The 27,903-nt window shown below is 41.7% G+C and overlaps 1 protein-coding gene across 1 annotated transcript in view; it reads left to right on the top strand.

The window, feature by feature from the left end:
* The window catches only part of PTPRT (protein tyrosine phosphatase receptor type T), a 1,804,620-nt gene that overhangs the window by 1,264,672 nt on the left and 512,045 nt on the right, over positions 1-27,903 (top strand). Inside the window, exon 10 of the mRNA XM_069243772.1 lies at positions 17,633-17,834. Coding sequence (XP_069099873.1) covers positions 17,633-17,834 — 202 coding nt within the window. The remainder of the gene's footprint in view (positions 1-17,632; positions 17,835-27,903) is intronic.

The raw sequence follows: 27,903 nt of genomic DNA, 5'->3' as shown, positions 1-27,903 counted from the left end.
TGCGCCACTTTGTAACCCTTTTCACTTTATGATGCCTGCGCCAGGCATAATGTATGCAAAGGGGCGTTCTCCCATAAGGGGGGCAAAAATGGTACAAGGAAATGTAACAGATTTCCTTGCGTCATTTTTTACGGCACTTTTAATGCCTGCTCAGAGCAGGCGCTAAAAGGGGGCTTCCATTATTTATAATGGGCCCCTATGTACTCTACTGGAGTAGCGCCAATATTTTGGCGCTACTCGTGCAAAGTACATCAATAGCGTCATGAAAAATGACACTATTGCCCCCCTGCACCACTGTGCCCCGTATTCTAAATAAGACGCACACATGGTGGCGGTAGGGGGCGGTAAAGGGTGCAAGAAAAGTGGCGCTGCACAGAGTGCAGCGCCACTTTTCTTAAATATGCCTGCAATGTGCACTTACTAAAAATGACAGCAAAAATGATGCACTAAAAACTTGTAGATTTCACTGCGCCATTTTTTGCGACGTCCCTACTTGGGAATGTGACCCTTGCATACATTATGCATGGCGCAGACATAATGTGGCACAAGGGGTTACAAAGTGGAGCAATGGTAGTATTGCGCAGCTTTGTAAATATGGCGCTCTGTAAATGCCTACCTAACACCACATTAGCATAAAAAAATGATGCTAATGTGGCGTAATGAGGCGCAAGGATCTTTTAAATCTGGCCCCTAATGTCTTATTAAAGGAATTCTAAAAACCCAGAGATTTCAGTGTGTACCAAAAAACCATACAGTGGATTTTTAGCTGACAACAGCATTGTTTTTTGGTTAGGTTTAAAACACATAGGCCATGAAAATATGGGGATGTTTACGGAACTTTCACGCACAATCTTCCAATCATACCATCATTCCATGACACTATAGGTGAAGTTTACGCTTTGACTTTGAAAACCCATTGGAGTATTTCTGAATAGCCACAAAGGTGCAATTGTGTAAGTGTTCACCATGTTTTACAGATACCTGCTTCTCCTCTAGGAATGCCCATGCTATTATCCCAACTTCAGTAGTTATGATAATGTACAATAGGCCATATTGAAAGGACTCCATTAGTTAGAAATGTGATTTAGGACTAGAACACTCCTCCGATCTAATTGTGCACACAAGCATATGAACATGCTGACCCTAAATCTAAATGTTTGCAGCCATAAATGTAAATTAGGTCTGCAAATATTTTATGTAAATCAGCTCCACTGGATTGTTAGATTGGCTTTTTCATTTAGCTTTGTGCCTGTTGAATAACCTTGCTGTTATCAAAGATCAGAAAATATACATGTTATCAAAATTTTGTATCCAAATATGTAGTTTTATTACTGTGTTCTCTGAGATACACCTTCATAATTGTTTAGTCTGTAGCAATTAATCAAAATGGCATGAACGAATGGGATGCCTTTCAAGGCCTTAACTTTTAATACTGGAACTTGGGAAATTAGCAGAAGATTGTTCAGAAAGAAAGATCAAGGAGAATTGTACGCAAGAGATTGCAGGAAGAAACATGCATTGGCAAAGCCAATAGGTCTCACCCATGCACGATTTATTGGCTTGACAATGTTTTTTTGCCATTTTGTACACCAGTGTGGCTGGTGATCAACATGGCTAAAAGTGATGTGGCATGTCTGAGAGTGGAGTGGGGACCAGTGTTGTAGAGTGGATTTGTTGGAGTAGAGTGTCACGGACAGGTGTATGGGGGAATAGAGTGTCATGGTTGAGTAGACAGTGAGTAGAGTTCAGTGGTTCAGTGGCAGAGAGTGTTGCAGAGTGCAGTGTTGTAGGAAGGAGTGGTGTAGAGTGAAGTGGATTGGGGTGGACTAGGGAGGAGTGGGTAGGAGTGGATTGAGGTAGGGGTTAGATTTAGTCAGAGGTGAGTGGGGCAGATTGGATTGGGGTAGAGAGGGGCGGGTTGAGTGGACTGGGGAAGCTTGGACTGGTGTGGATTGAAGTTGGGTGAGGTGGATTGGAGTGAGGTGGATTGGACTGGGGTATATTAGATCAGATTGGGGTGGGTGGACTGAATTGGAGTAACAGGACTGGAGTGGGTGGATTAGATTGGGGTGGGTTGGATTGGAATGAAATGGGGTAACTTGGGGTGGGGTGAATTGCAGTAGAGTGGAGTGTTTTAGACTGAACTGGATTGGGGTGGATTGGATTTATTGTATTCGAGTGGGGTGGATCGCACTAGACAGGGTGGATAAGCTAGAGTGGCGTGGACTGGTTTGGAGTGGGGTAAATTGGACTGGACTGGGGTGGATTGGAGTGGGGGTGACTGAACTGGTGTGGGGTGTATTAGATTGGGGTGGGGTGGATTGGAGTGGAGTGGGCTGGGGTGGGGTGGGTTGTAGTAGAGTGGGTTGAATTTGAGTGTGGTGGACAGAATGGGGTAGAATGGATGGAGTGAATTGGATTGGAGTGGGGTAGGTTGAAATGGGGTGGGGTGTATTGGGGTGGGTTGGATTTGATGGACTGGATTGGAGAGGGATGGAGTGGGGTGGGGTGGATTAGATTGAGGTAGGTTTGATTGGGGTGGATTGTATAGGGGTAGATTGGAATGGGTTGAGGAGGATTGGATTGGGGTGGGGTGAATTGGATTAAGTGTGGGGGGTTAGATGCGGTGGACTGGATTGGAGTGTGGTTGGCTGGAGAGGGGTGTACTGGAGTTGTGTGGGATGAAGTAACTGGATTGGATTGGGGTGGGTGGGGTGTGGTGGATTGGTGAAAGGTCGTCTGGAGTGAGGTGGACTGGAATGGAGTGGTGTGGATTGTGTATGATTGGACTGGAGTGGAGTGGGGTGGAATGGAGTGGGGTGAACTGGATTGGAGTGAGGAGGAATGGAGTTGGGTGAATTGGATTGGTGTGGGATGGGTAAGGTAGTTTGGCATAGGGTGGATTGATAAAAGTGTGGTGGATTAGGTTGATTGTACTAGAGTAGGGTGGGTTAAGGTGAATTGGATTGGAGTGGGATGGATTTTAGTTGGGTGGGTGGGTTGGAGTGGGTCAAATGGGTTGTGTTGCATTGGACTGGAATGCAACATTGGATTGGAATGGTGAGGTGAGGTTAGTTGAGGTGGACTGGAAAAGAGTGGGTGGATTGGAATGGGGTGCATTCGAGTAGAAGGGATTGGAGAGGGCGGATTAGAGTGGAGCTGATTGGAGTGGGGCAGATTGGAGCGTGGCAGATTGTTTTGCATTTAAATGGGACAGATTGGAGTGAAGAGGTTTGGAATGGGAGAGATTGCTATGGATTAGAGTGGGACAGATTGGAGTGGGACAGATTGGCGTGTGGCAGATTGCTGTGGATTAGAGTGGGGAAGATTGTTTTGGATTGAAATGGGTCAGAGTGAAGTGGGACAGATTGTTTTGGGTTGGAGTGAGGCAAATTTGGAGTTGTACAGATTGGAGTGGATCAGGTTGTTTTGGACTGGAGTGGGGCAGATTCCTTTGGGTTGGAGTGGTACAAAGTGGAGTGGGGCAGATTGTTTTGGACTGGAGTGGGGCCGACTGGAGCGGGGCAGGTTGTTTGGATTACAATAAAAAGGATTGGGTTGAAGTGGGATGGATTTGGTTTGAGTGGACTGAATTTGAATGGGGTGGATTGTGGTGGATTGGACTGGAGTGGAGGGGAGTGGGGTGCATTAGAGTGGGGTTGATTTGATTGCTGAGGGGTGTATTGAGAGATGGTGGACTTCTTGGAGTGGGGTGGACATTTTGAAGTGAGGAGAATTGGAGTGGACTGAGTTGGCATGGGTAGTTTGGACTGTAGAGGGTTGGATTAAGGTTGTTTGGCACGGGGTGGATTTATTGGAGAAGGGTGGATTAAGGTGATCTGGACTTGACTGGAGGGGGGTGGTTTGAGGTGAGTTGGATTGGAGTGGGATAGATTTGAGTGGGGTGAGTGGATTGGAATGGTTGCATTGGGTTGCAGTGGATTGGATTGTAGTGGGAGGATTGGATTGGAATGCAGTGTAATGGATGTGAGTGGGTGGGTTGGATTAGACTGGAGTGGGGTGGGTTAGATTGGATAGGAATGGGGTGGGTTGGATTGTTGTGGGGTGGATTGGATTGAGAGAGGTGGATTAGGGAGGGGTGGAGTGGCTGTGTTGAATTGGTATGAGGTTGATTGGAGTATCGAAGATTGCATTGAGCTGGAGTGGGGTGTATTGGATTGTGCGGGGTGGATTCGATTGGACTGTGGTGGATTGGAGTGGGATGAATTGGGATGTAGTGGGCGGATTGGATTAGGGTGAAGTGGATTGGACTGAGTTGGGCAGATTGGAGTGGGCAGATTGGAGTGGGCAGATTGGAGTGGGGCAGATTATTTTGAACTGGAGTGGTCAGATTGTTTTGGATTGGAGTGGGGAGGATTGGAATGGGGTGGATAGTTTTGGATTGCGGTGGGGCAGATTGGAGTGGGGAACATTGTTTTTGAGATATGTGCAGCAGATTGGTGTGTGGTAGACTGGTGTGGGGCAGATTGTTTTGGACTGGAGCAGGGCAGAATTGTGGAAGATTATTTTGGACTGGAGGGGGGCAGATTGGATTGGGGCAGATTGATTTGTATCAGAGTGGGTCAGATAGGAGTGGGCCAGATTGTTTTGAAATGGAGTGGGGCATATTGTTTTGTGATGGTGTGGTGCAGATTATTTTATTAGAATGGAGCAGATTGTTTTGTATTGGAGTGGGGCAGATTATTTTGGATTGGAATGGAATGGAGCGGAGTGGGGCAGACTGCAGTGGGGTAGAATGGAGTAGATTAGATTGTTTTAGATTGGAGTTGGGCAGATTTTGATTTTGACTAGAGTGGGCAGATTGTTTTGAATTGTTGTAGGGCAGATTAGAGTGGAAAAGATTGTTTTGTATTGGAGTGGTGCAGATTGTTTTATTGGAGTGGGGCGGATTTTTTTTTATTGAAGTGGGCCAGATTATTTTGTATCGGAGTGGGACAGAATGTTTTGGAATTGAGTGGGGCAGATTTTCAGGGATTAGAGTGGGCAGATTGTAGTGGGATAGATTGTTTTGGGTTGGATAAGGGCTGATTAGAATGGGGCAGATTGTTTTGGACTGAACTGGGACAGATTGCTTTGGATTGGTTGGGAGAGGTTGTTTTGGAATGGAGCAGGGCAGATTTCTCTGGATAAGAGTGGGGTAGATTGGAATGGGGCAGATTGTTTTAAATTGGAGCAGAGAGATTGTTTTTGATTGGTGTGAAGCAGATTGAAGTGGGGCAGATTGTTTTATATTTGAGTGGGGCAGATTGTTTTGGATTGACTGGGGCACATTGTTTTGGATTGGAGCAGAATGGAGTGGGGCAGACAGATTTGAGTGGGGTGAGTGGTTTGGATTGGATTGAGTGGTTTGGATTGGAGATGCGTGGATAGATGGGTCTGAGGTGGATTGGTTAGGTCTGGGGTGGATTGGATTGAGTGGGTGGTTTGTTGGGGTAGATTGGCATGGATTGGAGTGGGGCAGATTGGATTGAAGTAGGGTAGATTGGGGTTTAGTGCACAATTATGTGCTAAAGAATATTTTCGGAAATTACACATAATAAAGACAAAGGGCCTGATTACAACTTTGGAGGAGATGTTAATCCGTCCCAAAAGTGACGGTAAAGTGACGGATATACCACCAGCCGTATTACGAGTCCATTATATCCTATGGAACTCGTAATACGGCTGGTGGTATATCCGTCACTTTACCATCACTTTTGGGACGGAATAACCCCTCCTCCAAAGTTGTAATCAGGCCCTATATGTCTCTTTGCAATGTTTAGAACAAAATAATTATCATCTTTTGGGAAGAGTGCCCACAAGCAAATACAAAACATGAGTGCAAACTGAGTAAAGAAGACCCGGCAAAATAAAAGAAATGAGTTAGCTATAGAAAATAAAACTTCACAATTTTGTATGTCCTGCTGAGGACGCCCCTTCTGTTTGCAGTGCCCTATAAGTTATAAAGAGGTACCGCAATCACCTCTGAAACAGCAGACGGGCACTGATGAAGTTGAATTAATCAGTGCTTGGTCCGTGCTCCGCAGACACAAATGGAAATGATGCTTTACCCACAATGATGAATTATGAGGCTTTAAAGAAAAGTGCCTCTGAAGCCAACAAATTGAAAGAAGCAGGCAGGCTTCAAGTCCGCTGTAAGATTACAATAGTCCTGAAGACCTAAAAACAGGGAGTAATTAAAGGCATAACCATTCATCCTTGGATTGTTCCTTTAACAATGGCATTAGCTGATGCTGCTATATGTGGCAAAAATAAAACCTATTTTTATTTATCCAAAATATTCTGATTAAATAGCAGAAGTATTCTCAATTTTTGCTACACATTATTAGCATTATGTGCAGTGCAAAGGCTCCACAGAGATTTTCCTCTAAAGTTAGAATATAAAAGGAGAAGAAATTCACTTTGGTCACAAGCATTAGCATCAGAGACGTTTGAAATTTCAGTCAATATTTCTATGATTCTTTCCTGTTCAACACAATTCTTTGAACGGTGTATTTAAATGCATCTAGCTAACATACAGTGGCTTGGATCGCCAAGAAACAGGATAAGGTCTGTGAAGCCCCTGGATATTGGTTCCTCATCCCCAGCCACACTTCTCATTCGTATGGACAACAAAACATCTTACTCTGACTCGGACAAAGACCCATAATTACCCCAAACCAAAGTCTTCCACGTGTATCAGCTATCTCGGGGAAAACTACTATTTGGATGAAGATGTGTAACAGGATTGCTTCTACATATAGCAAGAGGGCATTGCCATTCCAAAAAATGTAGAGCCAGCTGCAAAAAGCATTTTTTCATTCGCAAATGGCCTGATTTGCAGATTCAAATGTACAAAATGCAATTCAGTAATTTTCTACTGAACAGCAATTTGCATTTTTGCTTCCACTTGTCAGGCCCAAACCTTCCCTTTTCCTACATGCAAGTCACCCCTAAGGTAGACCCAAGGCTGAACAATGGGCAGGTGCAGTGTATTTAAAAGGTAGGACATGTACTGGTGTGTTTTACATCTCCTGATAGTGGAATACTGCTAAATTTGTTTTTCTCTATTTCATGGTCTATTTCTCCCATAGGATGACATGGGGATTGCCTTGAAATATATTTTGTATGTAATTCCCCATTGGGAGCAGATAGAAATCTGAAGATTGGGGTCTCTGAACTCACAATTTAAAAATGCATATTTTGGTGAAGTTGTTTTTTAAATTGTAAGTTTGAAAATGCTACTTTTAGAAAGCGGTCATTTTCTTGATTAACCATTCTTTGTGTCTGCCTGGCTGTGGAATACATGTCTGGGTCAGGATGACAGTTGGGCTGTTTGTGTATTCACTGTAGACAGTCATCAAAAGGAACTGAGGTGTGCCATGCATACCCTGATGGGACTTCCTGGGCTAGAATGGTGGAAGGAGCTGACACGTGCACCTCAATAGGGCTGTGCCTGTCTTTACACAAAGCAGTCTCCAACTCACTGGAGTGTGTCTGAAGCCAGGACAGGAAAGGCATGGCCTTGTGCATTTTAAAGATTTTCCTTTGAAGTTTGTCTACTTCACAGGCAGAAATGAGTATAAATATTGGGCCTCTGAGAGCAGAACTTCAGAACACTTCTTCACTGAGGACATTCTGCCAAGAAGATGAGCTGGATGCTGTAGGAGGAGCTGCCACTCTGCCTGTTGCTTTGTTGTGCTAGCCTGCTGCTTGCTGTTTCTGTCCTGGAAGTGAAAGGACTGGACGTTTCTTTGTACATCCTGCTTTCCAATGTTCTCCAAGGGCTTGAAATGAGCTTGCCTCCTGTTAAGAAGTCTCAGGGACATCAAAGACTTCGGCTGCCAGGGCCTGGACTCTTCTGCTGAGAGTCCTGACTTGCCAAGTGGTGCCATACCCAGTCCCTGGGCTCTTGGAAGTGGAAACTGGTGTCCAGAGGAAGAAAATCCATGCATCAGAATGCTGTGGCTGAAAATCGACTCATCTCCTGGCTTGCTGCAGAAGAACCAATGCAGTGCCTGCCTGGCAACTGAAGAATCGATGCAGCACCTGCCTTGTGGTTGAAGAATCAACACAGTGCCTGTAGGACAAATGCAGCACCTGTTCCACTGCGGCTCTATAATCACAGTGAGCCTGGATTTTCCCATGCATCGTCCCTGGGTGTTATTTTTGCATCGACCCTGCACAACAACAGGGAACTGAGGCTGTGTGACTGGAACCCAATGCATCATCTCTCCTGCGGGGAGAGAACCAACACATCACCTCACCCACCAGTAAGAAACCGATGCATCACCTCCCTTGCCAGTAAGGAACCAACATATTGCCTTGTTTTCCAGTGCCTCGCCTCCTCTGTTAAGAAGAGACAACCATAGATCCCTCTGCATTCAGACCCGTTGCAACTTTTTAAAAGTGATATCTTTGCTTGTTTGTATTGGATTTTTGTTGTTTTGGTCGTGTTTTATTCCGCTAAATATTGGCTAATTTTCTAAACTGGTGTGGAGTCCTTTTATAGTGTTTTCACTGTGTGTGTGTGCAAATACTCTACATATTTCCTCTGAGATACGGGCTGCGAGGGCTAATGTTACCCCACTGATCCGGTCATTCCTTCTGACTGAGCTTTCTGGAATCTGTGAAACTAGATCAGGGCACCATGTTTGTGTATACCTGGGGAGGTTTGAATAAAAATACATTGTCCCTCAATGTCAATTTGCTCTTGATGTCAGAGTTTTACACTAAAATTGGCTTGCAACCAGTTGCCAATATACTAGTTCTGCGAGCTATGTTGGATCATTTTAATTTGGGTGATTGCTCTAAGAATGCAAATCAAATCTCCCTGAAGTCTTCAAATAGGGTTCTCCGAGAGCATATTAAGAGGTTTAGTCAGCCATTAACGAGATGGGAATGTGAATTGAGGCAATTATATTTTGTCTGGCAAAAAACAGACATGGTGTTTGTGCTAGCAACAAGTGGTTGAAAGCCTTATTTACTTATGGCAAAATGTTTAGACCTTCATTGTAATTATGGAATCCGAATGTTAAGTGTTTGGCTTGGAGGGTTTTGCGCAGCTCAAGCCTAAGATGTTGCAGCCACTGGAGAGGTAGGGCTGATCATATTGTGGTCCTGATTAGCTCACTCTTTAACCCGTTTGACTTACCCTGCTGCCCTGTTGCATCATGATTTAGAAAGTTTAGATGTCAGATCATTCTCAGAGATGCCTTATGGTTGTATTTTTGCACCTGCTGTTCACCGTCATCTACACATTTATTGAAATCCAGATGATGTTTCCTGATGAAGCACACCAGAATAGTCTCATTGAATTGGGAACTTTATAAAGTTGAGTCAAGCCTCAAACTTAATTTTAAAGGTATTATTCTTGGCTTCAACTGGTCACGGGAACATCATCAATCAAAGGATTCATGTAAACTTTGACTGGATAAAAAAAGCTCGGCTTACCAAACTTATAGGAAATGGTTCCAACTGAGAATGGCTGAGGTGCTTTATTGGAGCAGGGTGGGTTACACTTGTCTATCAGGTGCATGTGCTTTTCTCAGGAGGTGGTAAAACACTGTAGTCATCATCCAGCTGAGTCCATATTAATATGCATTTGAATGGATGCTCGCAAGATGCCACGCGGTGCAAACGTCAACTCGATCAACCTTTTTGTGCCCTAAGAATTTTTATTTCAAAGTTGGCATGAACACTGCAATAAGTGGCTTTGTGAAGTGCTATGCCCTAATAATTTTTAGAAAGCAGGAATAAGGTGGTGAGAGCAGTTCAAAACCCCTAGAATTCTATCTTAAGCCCGATCAACTAAAGTCATGCAAAGGAGAGCGTCCTGTGATTACATGGAGTTCTTAGGTCGAATGAAAACGTGCAGATACTGTAGTTAGATGGTAAATCATGTGATTTCCCACGTCTAATGTGTGTATTTTTTCAAATTTACGTGTATTACACAAAGATCACTTGGCCCATTGTCTGCGCATAACGTTTTGGCTGAAGTGTGTACCTCAACTACATATTTCATGCAGGGGTTCGCTTGCTTGCCTTTGTGTCAGAATGAAATGCTAAATTGTGTTTAGCATTATGAAAAGAAGGCACTTTTAGAGAAAGGTGGCAGATAGCATAGGTATGCAACACATAGGGGGTTATTCTAACTTTGGAGGAGGTGTTAATCCGTCCCAAAAGTGACGGAAAAGTGACGGATTTACCACCAGCCGTATTACAAGTCCATTATATCCTATGGAACTCGTAATACGGATGGTGGTATATCCGTCACTTTACCGTCACTTTTGGGACGGATTAACACTCCTCCAAAGTTAGAATAACCCCCATAGTAAATACGCATTACATCATTTATTATCTATTCACCAGTGCTTAATTTGTAAATGAAACTGTGCCGTGCCCAAAGCCCTTCTCTTAAACACACGGCTGCTGCGATTAAATGTTCGAGCACAGAGTACTGAGGCAGAGTAATCCTGAAGCCATCTCGGGCCTCTTTAATCCATTTACAGCCACTCCTTGTCCTTGCAGCTCACTCTTGCAGCTTTCTACTTTCTCCCTTTGTGACGCTTTTAGCGTTTTTCTCTTCCTCCGTCTTTCCAATAGGTATCTTTTGCTCTCATTAAATGCTTGAGGCAGAAAAATAAGTGCCGCCCCCGAAAATAGGTGCCCTTTCTCCGCAACGGAAACAACAAGCCCAAATTAAGCACTCGTATTCACACAATGCAAATCTGCAGGTTATCAGCCAGCAGTGATTTGCACACATCTTGGTACAACTTGGCCAAGCTCTGGCACCAGCCACATGTGCCAAAGTAATGTAACCAATTTTAATGAGAAACCCACTGACCCCATACCACACACTAACGCTCTCAAACACTTGTGCACCGCAACAGCACCAAAGTCCAGTCTAGTACTGTATACAGCATGTCATCATGGGCCCCAGTGCAAGGAAGGAAATGCCCCATCTGGCGTTTGGATTATAAATTATAACAATGGTTAGGGGTCAGTTGGCCAGCTCTACCCTATAGACCACGGTGCCACTGCACCTACTGCACCAGTGGACTCCTCACCTCTGTTCCTGTCCCCTCTTAGGCCACACTCTAGGACAATAATGATAGCAGGGTTTTGCAGTATTGCTTACACGCTTCTCATTTTGCAAGTTTCGGGTCTGTTGTTTCGCTTCCAGGCCCAGGGCATGACTCGCCAATTCAGAACCCCATCCCCGCCGAAGCCGAGAATTAGATTTCACAAGGCGGTTCATAAAGAATTGACGACTCTCCTGTATTAACATACATTGATTTATTCATGGTGTTTCATTGCGGATCCGGTAATATCAAGAAAGGTTACGGGCAGAGAAGCAGAGCGCGGTACATTTTATTGACAGTTGTGTTGAAATTGAGCTGCCCTCGGATTGAATTTGCAGCGCGAGCGGCGAGAGGAAGGGGAGAAGTGGCTGGTGAATAAGTCATGAGAGTTAACTCGGAGTGTGTGAATAGCAGCATCTGGTGAGGCATAATAGAGCTGTATTGCACAGCGTATCCGAGGGTGCCGGGCGTGTGTATTCCACCTGATGGTATTTATAGATTAGATGTTAGGCTTTTGTTGGGCAATCAAGGCTTAGCCTGCGTTCTGCAGTAGCCTGACCCTCATGGTCGCGCTGTCCATCAGCGGGAGAGCACGAGGAAAACAGCCGATTCACAGATTGCATCACTTAATGCTGGCTTAAAGTGAGGCCCTGATATTTTTTTTTATCAAGAAGCTTCCATGCGTTGTTGATTGAGCCAGTGCTGCGAGGCTGAGGGCCTGACTGGGCTGGAGAGCCAAACACACTAAGGGGCGTATTTTCAAGAAAGTGGAGCATTGCTCTCGATGCACACTTTTCTTGCGTCCCCTGCGCCCCCCTACCGATGCCATGTTTGCGCCGTATTTACAAGACGGTGCACCGTGGCGGTTGTTACTAATAGAGCGTCAACATTTTTGGAACTGTTGTGGCGCACACGGGGCCCATAGGCCAATACAGGAGCATCACTTTAAAGCCTGCCTTGGGTAGGCATTAAAAATGGTACAGTGAAATCTTGTAAATTTCACTGGACCATTTTTTCGGGCCTCCCTACGCAGGAACGTCCCCTCGCATACATTATGCCTGGTGCAGGCATAATGTGGCGCAAGGGATTACAAATTGGTGCAATGCATGCATTGCACCACTTTGTAAACATGGCAAGGGGGAATGGCCTCCTTAAGACCACCTTCGCGTAAAAACAAAAATGACATTAGGGCGGTGCGAGGCAGCAGGAGGGGCTTGTAAATATGCCCCCAAATATCCTGTTCAATGACTACATTTGAATTTTCGTGATATTTTCTGAATGGACATGGGTGAAAATGAGTCAAGAAAAACAATCATGATCATCCCTACCCTCAAGGACTGATCTTCCTGGTAGTATGTCAGAATACCGTGCACAAAGATAATGTGCCACCAAAGTATTGTGGTGGCAAGTAGTATGCACAGATAAATATCGTTTTACTAATGTTAACAATCCTTAAAGATATATATAATATCCACTAACTTCTCTTGTCTGAGACGTGCTATGCTCACTCAGAATACAGTGTTGCAATATGTTTATTGAATAGCCAGCAGCTCTTCAGAAAGCTGCTGGCTATTCAATAGACATTTTGGAACACTGTATCCAGAGTGAGCATATTGTCTTCACACAAGAGAAGTGAATTAATGTACTGGTCAGGTTCCACATCCGACAATATGCAACACCCCTTGTGAGGGTAGGGCAGCCATAAACCGATCACGTGGAAGCAAATATATATAATATTTAAAATTCTATGGTACATTAGTACAGTGATTTCGTGTTCCACTTACCGGGGAATTACAAAGAGGCCATGAGTCAACATGTGTGCAGAATATGCAACACCTAAATGTAATAAGTAAATAAATACAAGTCATATTGCCAAGCATATCTTCTGCAAAAGAAATAGTAGCATACATATCTAGCTAACAAAGTGTGTGTGCATTTGGATAAGGGTGTGATGTCGGGGGAGGGCAGAGACAAGCAGTGTTTTTGGACTTCTAATACCCAGAAAATTGTCAACCACACTGTTCAGTTTCATTGTGTGTGGGCACATTGGTCACTGCAGCTAAGAGTCAAAGCAGCCAAACATTTCAATAATGTAAACCACACTCATGAATACACATGGAGTGCTTTTTATCCTCACTGAATCATGAGGTGGTAATGGACATACTTGACTATCTTTGGCTTCTGTGCCACTCTATGTTAAAAATAACATAGATGCCACACGCAGGCTTGTAAGTTTGTAAAATTGATTGGAAAATCTCTTCCTTTATTTTGTGCCATTTATGTTTATCGTTAAGCTCATGTTAACCCTCTTGTTTATGAGCCACTATCTCGTAGAGATTGGCTTGAGGTGTCCATTCCCCTAAATTGCTTAGGAAAGTTGTACTCACTATAGAATGGAATGGTGATTCAAGCACAGACTCACAAGTCAAATGGCCTTTTTGCAATTATAGGTAAATTACAGTTTAAGAAGTAGATTATAGTTTGTGAAAATGATTGCAACACAAAATGTCTGCGTATTAACTGTTTTGTAATATTGTATTGTTGATCAATCTGTATTATGCAGTACAAACTTAAAACAGTTAAGAATAGCCGCAAAGAAATGAGAAACAACCCTTTTCAATAAATTGTAATGAACACAAGCTAGTTTTACTTCTTGTATTACTGCTTTTATTGTGGTAGTTGTTACATTCATTTAAATATTGAATCCCTGAGTGCCCTATCTTATGCACTGGTGTCAAGACAGATTATAGCTCTCTAATGTTTCTGGAGTGAGTTATTGAGAGGTGATACTAAAAATGAGTACATGGTTTGTTAAGCATAACGTTCTAAAATACTAGGGCAAATATATGGCAGCCTATTTGAAACTAAGATGCAGCGTGAGTACACTTGCATGGCAAGATGTCAAAGAATGTGGTTCCTCACTATACCTTATGTACACCATTGTTGATTGTTAGAAAATTAGAGTTAAAATTGAAATGTATCTGTCACAAGAGGCCTTTGATTGGCTGTTTGTCTCATTTGCTGTATGCTCATAGTCAATAGGTGATCCATAGCAGCTTTAGCTTAATTCATAGGCATGCAAACCCTACAAAGCACAACCTGGAGCCTGAGTATGGTTCATGGACTATGTCTGAAATTGTCTGTAGAAATTGGTTCTCTAGTTGGCGGAGGTCTGCACCCTCTCCAAGTAGGGATCACAGTCCTAGTCGGGGTATGCCAGATACACAACCTAAATTAACCTGTGCCCACCCTCTGGTATGCTAGGCACAGAGCTGGCAGGCTTAACTTGGAAGGCAATGTGTAAAATATTTGTGGACACTTAATTGCAGTAACACAGTGAAATAAACTACATCACATCAGGTTAGAAAAATAGAGCATCTTCATCTCATTAAAACAAGACCAAAACAACAAAAAACAATGAATAGATTCTGAGATATGCAGTTTTAAAGATATAGGTGAAAATAGCTCAGTGAAGCACAAAGTGCCAAATGGGGTTATCTGGTCACACTGGACAGGGACAAAGTCACAAATTCAGGCTGACCAAGATGGAGTGTGGACCAGCTACAGGGATCCACTTGGGCACACTGAACACAGTGTTTTAAATCCTGGTGTGCAGTCTGTATGGCTTTGCTTTGCAAAACTTCATGTTGCTTCAAGACAGTTCCCATGGAAACCACAGAAGGTAGAGTACCTTAGGCCCACTTCCAAGGGTCCAGGACTGGGGTAGCACCACTTGGCAGGGTACACTCACAGATGGCAGAGTCCAGGTGCTGTAGCAGGTGAGTTCGGAGCAGTCTTTAACTTCTCTGAGACTGCAGAAGAATAGCAGGCAAGCCAATAAACCCTTGGAAAATCTTGGGCAAGAAGCAGCAGGTCAACACAGCAAAGCAAGTAGCAAAGTGGCAGTTCCTCCTATAGGACACCACACAGCAAGCAGTAGGCCAACACAGCAATGTAGTTGCAGCGTGGCAGTCCCTCCTGGCAGCATAACAGTCTTTCTTCACAGCAGAGTGTCTTTCGTTCCAAAAGAGTTCTGAGTTGGTGGGGTTTGTGGTCCAGTATTTATATTTTGATGCCCTCATTCTGGAAGGTAGGAGAAACTTACAGTTCTTCCTTTCAAATGTACAGATGCCTGCGTCCCCTGTCCTGGCTCCAAGCTGTCTGGAGTGACAATACAGGGTCATTAAGCCCTATTGTTGGTGGACAGGACTATTCCGGTTTAAGTAAGGCAGTGCTAAGCTCCAACCTCTCAATCAAGCCAATTAATAGCCTGATAAGGCCCATCAACTCTCACCTAAACTCCCATTGTCTGGGCTGTAAAGAGGGAATGCACAAAACCCAGCTGTTACCTAACCCAGACATGTATTCAGAGGCAGGAAAAATGCACAGAATGGTTAAAGTAAGAAAGTGTTAACTGTTTAAAAGTGGCATTTTCAGACTTTTAATTTAAAATGTGGCTTTACCATAAATTGTGATTTAAAATTGTCAGTCCAGAGTTACCAAACTCCATATTTCTGTGTTTTTCCAATTGGGAGCTACACTTAAAATATTTTAAGGTAATCTCAATGTTATCCTATGGGAGAGATAGGCTTTACAATTGTGAAAAACAGATTTAGCAGTTTTCACCACCTGGATATGTTAACTTAAAAGTACATGTCCAACTTTCTAAATACACTGCACTGTGCCCTTGGGGCTAACTAGGGGCTACCTTAGAGGTGATTTATATGTAATAAAAAGAAAAATGTGGGCCTGGCAAGTGGGTGCACTTGCCAGGTTGAAGTTGCACTTTAAAACTTCACACACAGGCTCTGCGTTGGCAGGCTAAGACATGTTTAAAGTGCTACTGTAGTGGGTGGTACAATCAGTGCTGCAGGCCTACTAGTAGCATTTAATTTACAGGCCCTGGACATCTATAGTGCACTTTACTAGGGACTTACCAGTAAATTAAATATGCCAATTATGTATAAGACAATGTTACAATGCTTAAGCAGAGAGCACAAGCACTTTAGCACCGGTTAGCAGTGGTAAAGTGCCCAAAGTCCAAGAGCCAACAAAAACGAATTCAGCAAAAAGTGAAGGGAAAATGCAAAAAGTCTGGAATTGACCCTCCAGAAAGGGCAATTTCCAATATTTTCTATACTTTAATACATCCAATCAATACATCAATGTGACTGGTTTATTCAAGCAGTGGTGTCCAGCTTAGATTTAGTAGGTACAGACCATGTTCCAGATATCCAAATTAAATAAATGTCAATACAACTATTCTAAATGGAACTACGTTACATTGATAGTGATCATCCTGAAGAGCAGCTCTCCTGCAGCTACACCGGACAGGACAGGCCTAAGCTTATCCTCACCAGTGATTTTTTAATGTTTTGAGAAAGACAAAAAAACAATGTGATCTTTCCTCTAACACACCACAAGAGGGGTCAGGAATCGAAATACTTACACTTCTCATTGAGTCTAAATGCCCGTTTGGACCATTTCACATGACTAATAGAAAAATCTAACCACACAGATATAAATTCTAGAAACATGTTTTATCATGTCTCCATATATATTAAACAGATGTTATCTTGTTGCTAATATGCCAACAATGTCACCAGAGGACCTGAGTTGTAATCGTGGCTCTCCTAGTTTTGTAAAATTGTGTGATACTGGGCAAACTTGAACATTTACTTTGTTTTTTTACAATGACAGTCACCTAATGTATTTCAAGTGCTGAGATTACAAGACACAGGAGATGGATTTTATTCCAAAACACGTGATGGATGATTCTTTTGACTTGTAAACAGCACTAGCAAAATACAATTGGCTTGATTCATAGCCATTTGTAAAACTTAGACATTCGTTTCTTTATGATTTTGCCTACATTTGAAGCAAAATGTAACCTTTTCAGGAATTTACATAGAATCAACTTGCCCTTAATAACAATCTACAGCAAAGGTTCCTATATTGCTTCAATGAGCAAAAGGTGCTCATATGGAATTTTAATCAAATGGAAAATTCTGCCTGAATAAATGGGACAGAAATGTACTTTTGGACATTTACTTTTTTTGCTACACCTGGAAACCTACTACACCATTAAATGTGTGTGTATTGGCTCACAAATTCTTACCTACCCTGGAAAATCACTTAACATTGCCTCTGGTAAGAACAAGTTTGCATACATTTTCAGGGTGAGAAATTACCTTCAAGAGCTATGTTAATAGTCAAAGTAGTTTGTGGATCAAGTATAAATACTCACACACTCCTCACCCAAAACTTAAGAATGGAGATATTAAACATTTTGGTGGAATTTCTGAATTCACTGTACACTTCTTAAAACTATACATCGACCTAATCCTGATTCACTGAACTAGGACTGAGTATTTATGGTCAATATGTACTCACTTTGTGCACTAAGATGAATTTAGGTGCACAAAATCCATTGTAAATAGGTGTCTATTGTGAATATTTTTCTTCTGTTGTGATACATCTAGTCATCATTGTGCATTGCAGTCTGTGGCTGCTGCTTGATATTCTTACCATTATACACTCTCTTTCAGATTACCTACAAAGCCGTGGGATCCCTGGACCCCATTGCTGACCTGACCAGCCAGAGGGGTAGAGTCTTTAAATACCGGAATGAAACTCACCATCTCTTTGTGGGTTTGTACCCCGGCACCACATACTCTTTCACTCTCAAAGCCAGCACTTCGAAGGGATTTGGACCTCCAGTCACTACACGGATTGCTACCAAAATTTCAGGTAAGAGAGTAGATAGTGTCATCTTCAGAATATTCAAGTAGTTTTCAATAGGTTCTGGCCAAGTTCACCAACTCCACCGGCTAATGCATTACAACATGACCAGTCATAAAGTAGTAGTATAACTAAGAAACAAGAAAAACTGTCCAATTTACTTATTTCATGAAACCTGGGTACACAATTCATTAACGGCTTGTGAAATCCAAATTGACTGAAGGCAACGTGGTCCTTTTAATATCGCCAAGGAGTATAACGAAAGCCCCAGTATTTTGTGACAACCAGAAAGCGGTTGAGGTATCGACTGATAGAGGCTGTGATAAACCAAGCTGTAGGGTAGAAGACAATGTTGCTTGTGAAGTTCTGAATGAAGCAATATTGGTAAAAATCGAATAAAAAATAGAAAAAAGTGCAATGCTGACACTGGTCCAACATTCTACTGGCACATGCATGCATTATAACACATCCATATACCAATAGAATAACCCAGTCTGCATTTTCTTTATTTTCTTATTAACCACTTAAACAAGGCAGAAACCACTTGGCTTGGCAAATTAAAAACGTAGATTGCTTTGCACAAAAGCACAAAAGTTTTTAGCGAAGAACTGAGGGGTGGGTGGGCAAAAGCGGAGCAGATGAGGACAGCAGGGTTGTAGAGGTGGGGTCGATACAGCCCAAAAGAGCGCACGAGGAAGAGCAACATGGGGTTTGTAAGAGAACAATGCATTGGAGAAGCACAAAATGGTGTGGGGGTGATTGGAATAAGATCATGAAGTGCAGGCACGGGGAAAAGCACTTGAGACAGCGAGTAGGACACAAGGGTGATCCAAGCCCAGAGTGCTAGGAAGAAGCACACTACAGAGAGTACACAACAAGGAGTGCAGGGGGGGAGAAGTACACAAGAGAGAAACACAGAGCTCAGTGTGGAAGTGGTGGGAGCTCACAAGGGAGAGGGAAGGAGCACATGTCCTCTCATGAAATGCTTAATCGAAATCAAAAGATAGTACCTTCAAAGTGAGTAGTGGAAAGATACAAATCAACCAAATCATGAGGATGGCATAGAGGCTGTGGCCCAGACTTACTAAATAATTACACAGTACAGCATTAAGAAAATGCTGTGCTGTACTCTGTAACAGGGAGGGAGCAAGAAAGCACCATATCTACAGAATATGGCTTTCTCCTCCCCTCTCCCTAGTGCCAGCGCTGATTTTAGCTGCTGTGCACCAAGCACAGCCCTTTGTACTATAGTTGTAAGGGTGTATGTGTGAGTCTATCATAGCTTTTGCACTGAAAGGGTACCCTTACAGTACAAAATGAAATGGTTAGACACACTTTAAAACGTTTCCCACTTTGCATGTGTTTTGTACAGTGCAGCATGCATGCGAAGTCAGAAAAGAAAGGAGAAATGAAACATTTCTTCTTTTAACACCTGCTTTTAAAAGGCGTTAACATTTATTGCAAAACCCTTTCTACTATTGTTTGTAGATAGGGTTTTGCATCAAAAGGCATGGGTGGTTGCATGGGATACGCATGTACAACCAATGTAACACTCCCTTGACACTAAGTAAAGCAAAGCAGTGCTCTGCACTGCTCTGCATTCCTTTTAGGGTACTTTCCAGCACAAAATGAGTTTTGCATTGAAAAGTAAATTAGTAAAAAACATTTTGTGCTGGTTAGCATTGCATTAGTGATTTTCTTTTGTAAATCTTCTCCAATGTTCCATGGGAAGGGCAAGCACAAGATAGAACAAAGTGGATGGGGCAAGCCATCAAATAAGAAGCAAAGAAATTAAACTGACTATAAAGCCAACCAGTCGTAATCAATGGACACTTTTGAAGCCCATTGTAAGTTCACGTTATGCCCACATGAGATCTTTTTCAACCAGTCAGCTATGCAGTTGGGCAGTCTTAACCTAAATATTGCACCTAGTATCCAATCATTCTTAGAGACTTAGGGCCCGATTTATGAAGTTAGTGCCACCTTTACGTCATTTTTTGATGCAAAAGCGGCACAAACTTACAAAATATAATTATATTTTTTAAGTTTGCGCCACTTTTACTTCAAAAAATGACATGAAGACGGCGCTAACTTTTCGTAAATCAGGCCCTCAGGCTTTTGGGCAGACGGTGGAAGTGCTCCTATGAAGAAGGCAACACGCATTGGCAAAGCCCATTGGTTTAACTTTTGGCACCTATTGGCTTTGGCAATGGTTTTAGCCATGTGGCACAGCATCCTTGATGCTGTGCCACATGACTAAAGTTTCTTTAAAAAAAAAAAGCTTTGACATGGCCAGTCTTTTCATTTTTCTGGCACACATGGAATGCATACACATGAGGACAAGTGGTGGAAGACATGTGGATAAAAGTGGGGTTAAACAACTCTGTAGTAACTCAGGGATTCAACAAGCAAAAGACAGCAACATGGAGCTGGTCTTGCTCTGGTCACTATTTCTAAATTTAGGGCTCAATGAATCTTTTTCTAAGTTACAAGGGGTGAGGAGACACTCCTGGAAATTTCTCAGTACAAATTACAGTGCAACCTGTCAGCCACACATTCAATGTTTAAGACCAACTTAAGTTTCAAAGGGCTTTATTATAGACTCAAAGGCAAACTTACATAATAAGTCTTAAAACCATGGTATAAATGTATGAAATAACCAAAGGAGAATTAAAACGCAACACAACATTGAATTTAATCAGCATGTGAAGAACCAATAGCTCAATAACGATGATAGAGAAAATAAGGAAAAGCATCTGATGCATTAAATCCAAATTCAAACTTACCTGCCTAACCATTAGGTCTAAATTCCTAACTATTCTTATACCTATAAAACTTCAGAGAAAATGTCAGCACAACAGTACTTCTATATAGGTTTTCTATCAAGAGAGGTGTGAGTAGCATAAAGCCACTTAGGAAAATAAAGTATGAGGTCTGTACCTCAGAGAGGTCCACCCTGACTAAGGGACAAGGAGAATCTGACTCTACAACTGACTAAACCACACTTGAAATGAATCTTGATTCTTCCAGAAACTGACATCACAGCCAAAGCCTTCCACTGACCAACTCTGTAAATCATTTGTCTAATTTACTGTTGAGCCTTTCGAATTAAATTAGTTCTGCCTTGGTATACTCCCGTGCTCAGGAGTTTCAGATGGGAGTTCGACTGACATCTATCTCCAACTTACTCCTTTTATCCTTGGTAACATGTCTTCTCAGACCTCCTTATCTTCAGTAAACAATAGCATCCTTATTAGCCAAAGACTTGTACCATCTCACCTTCAGCTTATGCAATATGCAATAAAACAAGCTTTCACGTTGAAGGTTAGAAATACCAAAAGAGCTTGGGCCTTCACTCTGGTCAAACTAAAATAAACACAAATACACTTTTAGTTTAAATGATTTTCACATGTATCTCATGGTGAATATAAAATGAATAATGAAATAACATTTCTAAAGTACTGTAACATAAACGTTCTCGGAAAATGATGAATAAATGTGATCGGCATACAAATATTATATTCGTACGTGCACTTTACTTGTATGCATTTTGGTGCACCACGATAAAAGCCATTTTCACAAGTTCATGTAGGAAAATGCACACTCCTTTATTTCTCATTTTATGAAACATAATGGCACAGCCAAGTTATGCTATCTCAGAGCTTTTGAGGATAGAGCACACAGGTGATAAGGCAAAGCTCACAGACTAGAGAGAGCAAAGAGAGGAACATGGAACACAGAGGTGGAGAGAGAGGCACACAAAGGAGTCAAAGGGAAAACACATGCACTCTCGTAGAGTGCTTGAACAAAAAAGGAAAATGTAGAGCCTAAATATAGGCAGTGTTAGACATAGTAATATGTCCAGGCTAGAGGGAAGGGCCAAACACAAGAAAAGGATTGAAAGCACAAACAACAAACCTATAAGAATGAAGCAAATGGGACTGACAAAGAAACCAACCAATGGAAAGCAATGGATGGGATGTAAGCATGAAACCAATATGTCTTGCAATAGACAGCACTTATGCTTTTTTTTAGGTGAAAAAGTACTTCTTTTAGGTGGACATTTGTTGATGAATGCCATGTGATGGCAAGCCAGATGTAAGGTGCAGGGTATCATTTTTAACATGGGGACTTTATTAGGGTATTATTGATAAACTGCCTTTACAAAATATGGTATATTTTACAGAAATTCATCACCAACAAGGAAGCTGTTGCAACTTTCAAAAAATAGCAAATTTAACCTGTTATCATAGGTTTCTTAAGGTTTTTTTTACTAGTGCATTCAATCTTGAAGACATTGTTTAGCTATTTCATCTTCCTGGGAGCTGTGAAGGAGATGCACTTGTGGCACTGTAGCATAATTTGCAATATAAAGGTGCCAATTTCCAAAAGTGTGTGATCATGGGAAAATCTCTTTGCGTACTGAAAAAAAGCAAAGCTATTAACATGACCACACCATGAGAATTCACTGCCACTGCCACTATGATCCCCACAGTTCTAAACTTTACATCTTGAATCTACATTAATGTAGTAGAGTAAGGTAAAATAGGTTTAATGATGAGTATTGCCAGGTAGAAACAAATATGCATTGACTGGATGCTCTCTAGTTCAATCTCTTGCTAAGGAGAAAAACGACAGTGTTTATGGAAGGAAGCTGCTAGCCTATACCACTAACTGCATTAGAATTTCTAAAAGAACAAAAGTGACAAATGCATTATGTGTTCATTTTAAATTTGGGAGCAGGTGGAGAGAATTCATAGAACACAAGATTGAAATCAGGGGTAACAAAGGAAGGGAAAGAGGCAGGAGATGATATGAAAGGGGAGGAGAGGAGGATGTAACAAGATGGAGCAAAAAAGAGGAAACCTGGAGGAAGAGAGTTGTATGAAAAGACACATTAGGAGAACCCTGTACAGCAATGAGAGCTGATGCTATTACCCATATCATATGAACCACATAAATATTTTGTGCATATGGCTCCATTTTTACCATCTTCCTAATTCTGGTAGTGGTCAGATGGATTACTGCAGCAGGCCCAGGCATACTTTTAGCTATGCTGGAATAATCCGATTAATTTCAGTAATTCTGTGTTACTCTATGAAGTGGAACTGACGATAATAACATGATTATGCCTGCTCACGTAATTAAGAGCACTTTGGGTAGAAACAATCCTACCGCAAGAGGACATTTAGTGACCACGAAGGGACGCTTCTGCTCACTAATTGTGTTTTGCTGAATTTAGCACTATTTCTTAATGCAAAATGCATTTTACCATTCTTGTTGGATGCATGGGTGAATTTGGTGCTAAGAAAATTGCCCCCGATGCCAGTAGTAAGTTGGGTGAAAATTTCACCCCAAAACAACATTTAGCTCTATTTCGTAGTGCATAAAGCCTTCTCATGCCCATTTTAGATTTGAGGGGAGCATTTTGCATTAGGAAAATAGAGCTAAATACCAGGGGTAAGTTGGGGGGAATCCTACTTTTTGAGTACATTTGTGTTCTGTTACATTAAGTACTATTTCCTAGAACAAATTGTGTCCTCACACCCATTTTGGATGCGAATGGGGCATTTTTGCATTAAGAAATAGCGCTAAGTCCTGAATTACTCTTCTTGAGTCATTATATGTATTCTCACACAAATTATAGGTAATTCCATGTGATTATGCTTTACTGAATTACGAAAGTTACACCCACCCCTAGACAGCATTTAGGGCCCTTTTGGGTAACTACTGATGTGTAAAGCCTCTTTCTATTGGTCCCTCACCCAAGGTTCCAATGAAGATAATGAGTGGAACAAACAAGTAGCAGCCACAGTCATATGACCCAGCCTTCTGCCCTTGCCACACATATTCTGATTAAATCAGTTAATGTTTTGTGATTTGTTTTTGATAATCTTTAACAATATTATTTTTTAATGTGCAATCAGGTTCACATGCATAATTGACTAGTTTTGGACCCAGGACTCAGCTCTATAGAATTTAAAGTCACTTTAATGATTTTGAAAGTCAATTTGTTATTAATCTGAACTTAATATATTAATTGCTTTGATGGATCTGACTTACTGCACTACAGCCAACAACTACGTCTTGAGAGCTCTGTGATGTGCAATTATGCTTTTCATGAAAGAAGGCTGAATCTATAAACCTTTCATACAACACAGAACCACAAGTGAAGTTGCTATCCTGCATTGCCTGAAAGACACAGATCAGAAGTGCTTCATATTTCCAAAGAAATTGTGCAATTCTGCTTTCGTCCTGCAGTGAAACACTTTGAGCTGCCTAGCACCAACGCAGACACCCTTGTACAATAGTGTGATGGTACCAGCATTATGATCAGGATAGTTTTGTGCAGAAAGGGCTACATTAATGTACAAATACTCTCCTTGGGGGCTTTTGCCTCTTTATATGTGTGCTGCTGAATGCAGACCACGTGTTAAGAGGAAATAAAGAGAGGAAATAAAGGTAAATTTTTCCTCATTATGCCAGCCTCAAGCAGGTATTTCATTTTGGCGCAAACCCATGTTTATAACTCTTTGTTAATATGGGTTTGCATCACAATCCATGGGTGAATGCACTCGTTTTCCCATGCACAACCCATGGAATACATCCCTAATGCAAAGTAATGCATGTGTTGTGCTACTTTACATATTTTGTACAACGCAATGCAAATAAAAATGTATGATGCTTTATAAATACCAAAATAGATTTTGCTTCAGGTCTTGCTAACAAAAAATGATGCAAATCAGGTGCAAAATCTTTGAAAATCTAGGCTTTATTTCACTTATATACTACAAACTAGTGATTTTTGATTTCAAGATAGTCAGGTAGGATACATTTATATGCAGAAAAGTAAATGAGATATTTTAAGCTATTCAGAGGTTATCCTGAAAAGCTTGCATGGATTCAGTCATCATTAACATTAGACATCTGATGTGCAAGGTTAGGGAGGGTCTAAGCAATTGCATTATTAATTGCACAGGATGTGGGCCTGCACAAGCAATAGGTCCACAATTTACCACTAACTGGTGCCCAGGTACTCACTGTAGAACTTGAAACTTCTATACCTTCACCATTTTTTCAGGAGGAGTACACTGTGATGTCAGCCAAGGGTCCAGGACCTGTGGGACACCTCTTGGTTCTAGTCAGCTGCGAAGTTGCAGGGTGGCCTATGGCAGCTTGTTGTGTCTAGGCCTGGGTGGAGTTCGTGGAGTTCTGGTATGCAGACTTCCACAAAGTGCCCAAAAAACTCTGCCACGTTGTGTGGAGTTCCACGTGTGGCAGAGTTCAGGTAAATTATGCTGTTCGTGCTGATTTTCAGCACAAAGAGCTTCTCTCGTGCTGTAAAATCAGTGTGAATGTCATCATGTTGAGCGCCAGAGGGCAATAACTTATTTTTGTCATTCAAGTACATTTTCTACTTGGCAGCTTCTTCAATGAGAGTGCCAGCTTTCTCATCGCGAGCAGTCACAGAATACAGAAAATACCACAGGAGAGTCATTCACAGTGATGTGACCCTGGACAGACTCAGAAAGGCACTTTGTAAAAGTGTTATTTTGAGGATAGTGTCTTATAATCCGAATTTAACATTAAAGAGGATTTTAAATTACAGTTAATTTGATTGTAAACAGCATTTCTCTATCTGATTCCAAACTAAAGATATCACTTAATAAGTGTAATAAAATAAAGCATTGTTTGTCTATGAAAGAGATAGCCTTACAACAGTACAGTAAAAATGATTTTAACAGTTTTTCTCTGCCAGGACACTTAAAACTTAAATCTACTTGTACCCATTTTTAAGTATCATGCACCCTGTCCTATGAGCCTTTAAAGCCTATCTTAGGGGTGACATGTAAATATTAAAAATAAAGTTTTAGGCTAGGCAAAAGTTGTATTTTGTCTGGCCGAAATGGCAGTATAAAACTCCACCACAGACTGCAGTGGCAGAATTGAGAAGTTTGCAGGCTACTTTAGAGGGAGGCATAATGACTGCTGCAGCCCACAAGTAGCACTTAGTTTATGGGACCTGGGTACATGTAGTATAATATACTGGGGAAGTACAGGGCAATTAAATATACCAATCAGTGAAGGGCAATTATACCATGGTTAAAGGAGAGAGCATTAGTACTTTGTTTCATGTTAGCAGATAAAAAAGAGCAGGATTCCTAAATGCCAATGAAAATGGGTTAGCAAAGGATGGCAGAGGAAGACAAAATACATTTGGGGGGACCCTGCAGAGAGGACCAGGTCCATTAGTGCTAAATATTGGGTGCGTACCTGTTTTAAAATAAAACCACATTTGGCCGCTAAGGTTAGAACCCTGATAATTAGCAACTAGACTACTATAGTGGACCCCTCATTCACTCTTGGAAATGTCTGTCTTGATTTCACCTTAATTTTGCTTTCTTTATTGTTTCCTCCCACCCTGTCACAAACCTGGAACTGGTGATAGGGACAAAGCTACCTAAACTGCCCCTTTTGGCACATGGCACAATTATGGAATTATGAGAAACACAGGTTCCTTAGACAGGATTGGCTGAAGAACCATCATCGTCTTGTGACATACACTCAGATGCTTGTGAATAGTGCACTTTTTAAGTGATATAATGACAATTTGCAGACAAAACAGGGTGAACCGGGGTATATGTGTGGGAAATACGGTTGCAAGAATGCAACAGAGAAAGTATAACAAATGGAACATGGGCCAACAATGATAATGTGTCTTTGGCATGTTACTCCGATAGGAATTAAAGAAAACCTGGATTTAAAGAATGAACTAGACACAATTCATTTGGAAGAAGAGATTTCTTACACACACAAATTCAGCTTGTGCGATACTGTCATAACCAAGGCACAGAGATATCAAGCTGCATGTGAGAGTCGTTGATAGTCTCAGCAGGGTCAGAGCTGCCAACTCTGCAACTAGGGAACCAGGGGCCACATGTACAAAAATTAGGTTTTACGACTCGCAATTTGCGAGTCGCATAATCTGATGTACAACAGTGTCAATGACACTGTTTGCAATTCCCAATGGGGTTGCAAATTACCTACCTCGTGAATATTCATGGGGTAGGTTGCAATTTGCGACCCCATTGGGAATGCCCGCCCTCACAGGGATGGTGGCTTGCTGGAGACAGCAGACCACCATGTCTGTGACTGCTTTTAAATAAAGCATTTTTTTAAATTTTGAATTGAAGCCCGTTTTCCTTAAAGGAAAACGAGATGCATTTCAAAATCAAAAATGAAAATATTTTTGCTGCCATTCACAAAGGGTTTGTGAATGGGTTAGCACCAGTTTGAAACTAACTGCAATTGTTTTGCGACAGCATTCACGGTCACAAAACAATCATACATACCATCTGGCTTCGGTATTAGGAAGTGACGCCCCTGTCACGCCCCTCCATAATACCAAATCTCAAAACCCAAACTGCGATTCGGTAACAAGTTACCGAATCGCAGTTTGGGTTTTGTACATCCCAAATAGCATTTTTCAAGTTGCAAACGAACCCAATTCGCTGTTTGCGACTTGAAAACTGCTTCGTACATCTGGCCCCAGGTTCGAATCATTTAATGTGCCTAAAAATAATCTAACCTTGAGTAATGTAATTGGTGCTCATGTAAAGAGTTCCAGTGCCCTTGGCTCAGTTTGTGCTACATAAAACTAAAATTATAAATACATACATTTTCATTCTGTAATTTGCAATGCAAGTTTCTCTTGACATTGCTTACGAGAGAGAGAGACGTGGCATTAGAGCTCACAGTTTTCAGGGTTATCATTAAGAAAATGTCTTCAAGCAATGACATTGCTCAAAACATAACTTTCAATTCAATGTTTGGTGTTTTTTGGGGGGAATAATTCTATTGAGTGTATTCTCTTTTACAACAGTAAAGACGCTAGATATGGTACGTATATATTGTCCGAAACGTTAAGATCAAGAGTTGTGCAAATAAACATGTCTCACAGAAGGAGGGTACCCCAAAAGTAATAAACATCTCCACAAATAACTTCAGTAGCTGCTAATAAAAGCACCACCGAAGGATACACCACTTTGTATAATGAGGGCGTTCAAAACATATAAAC

This window comes from Pleurodeles waltl, chromosome 7 (assembly GCF_031143425.1).
Source record: "Pleurodeles waltl isolate 20211129_DDA chromosome 7, aPleWal1.hap1.20221129, whole genome shotgun sequence".
In the NCBI taxonomy this organism is placed as follows: Eukaryota; Metazoa; Chordata; class Amphibia; order Caudata; family Salamandridae; genus Pleurodeles; species Pleurodeles waltl.
The sequence above is the reverse complement of the archived record's forward strand: the minus strand, read 5'-3'. Positions and strand labels throughout refer to the sequence as shown.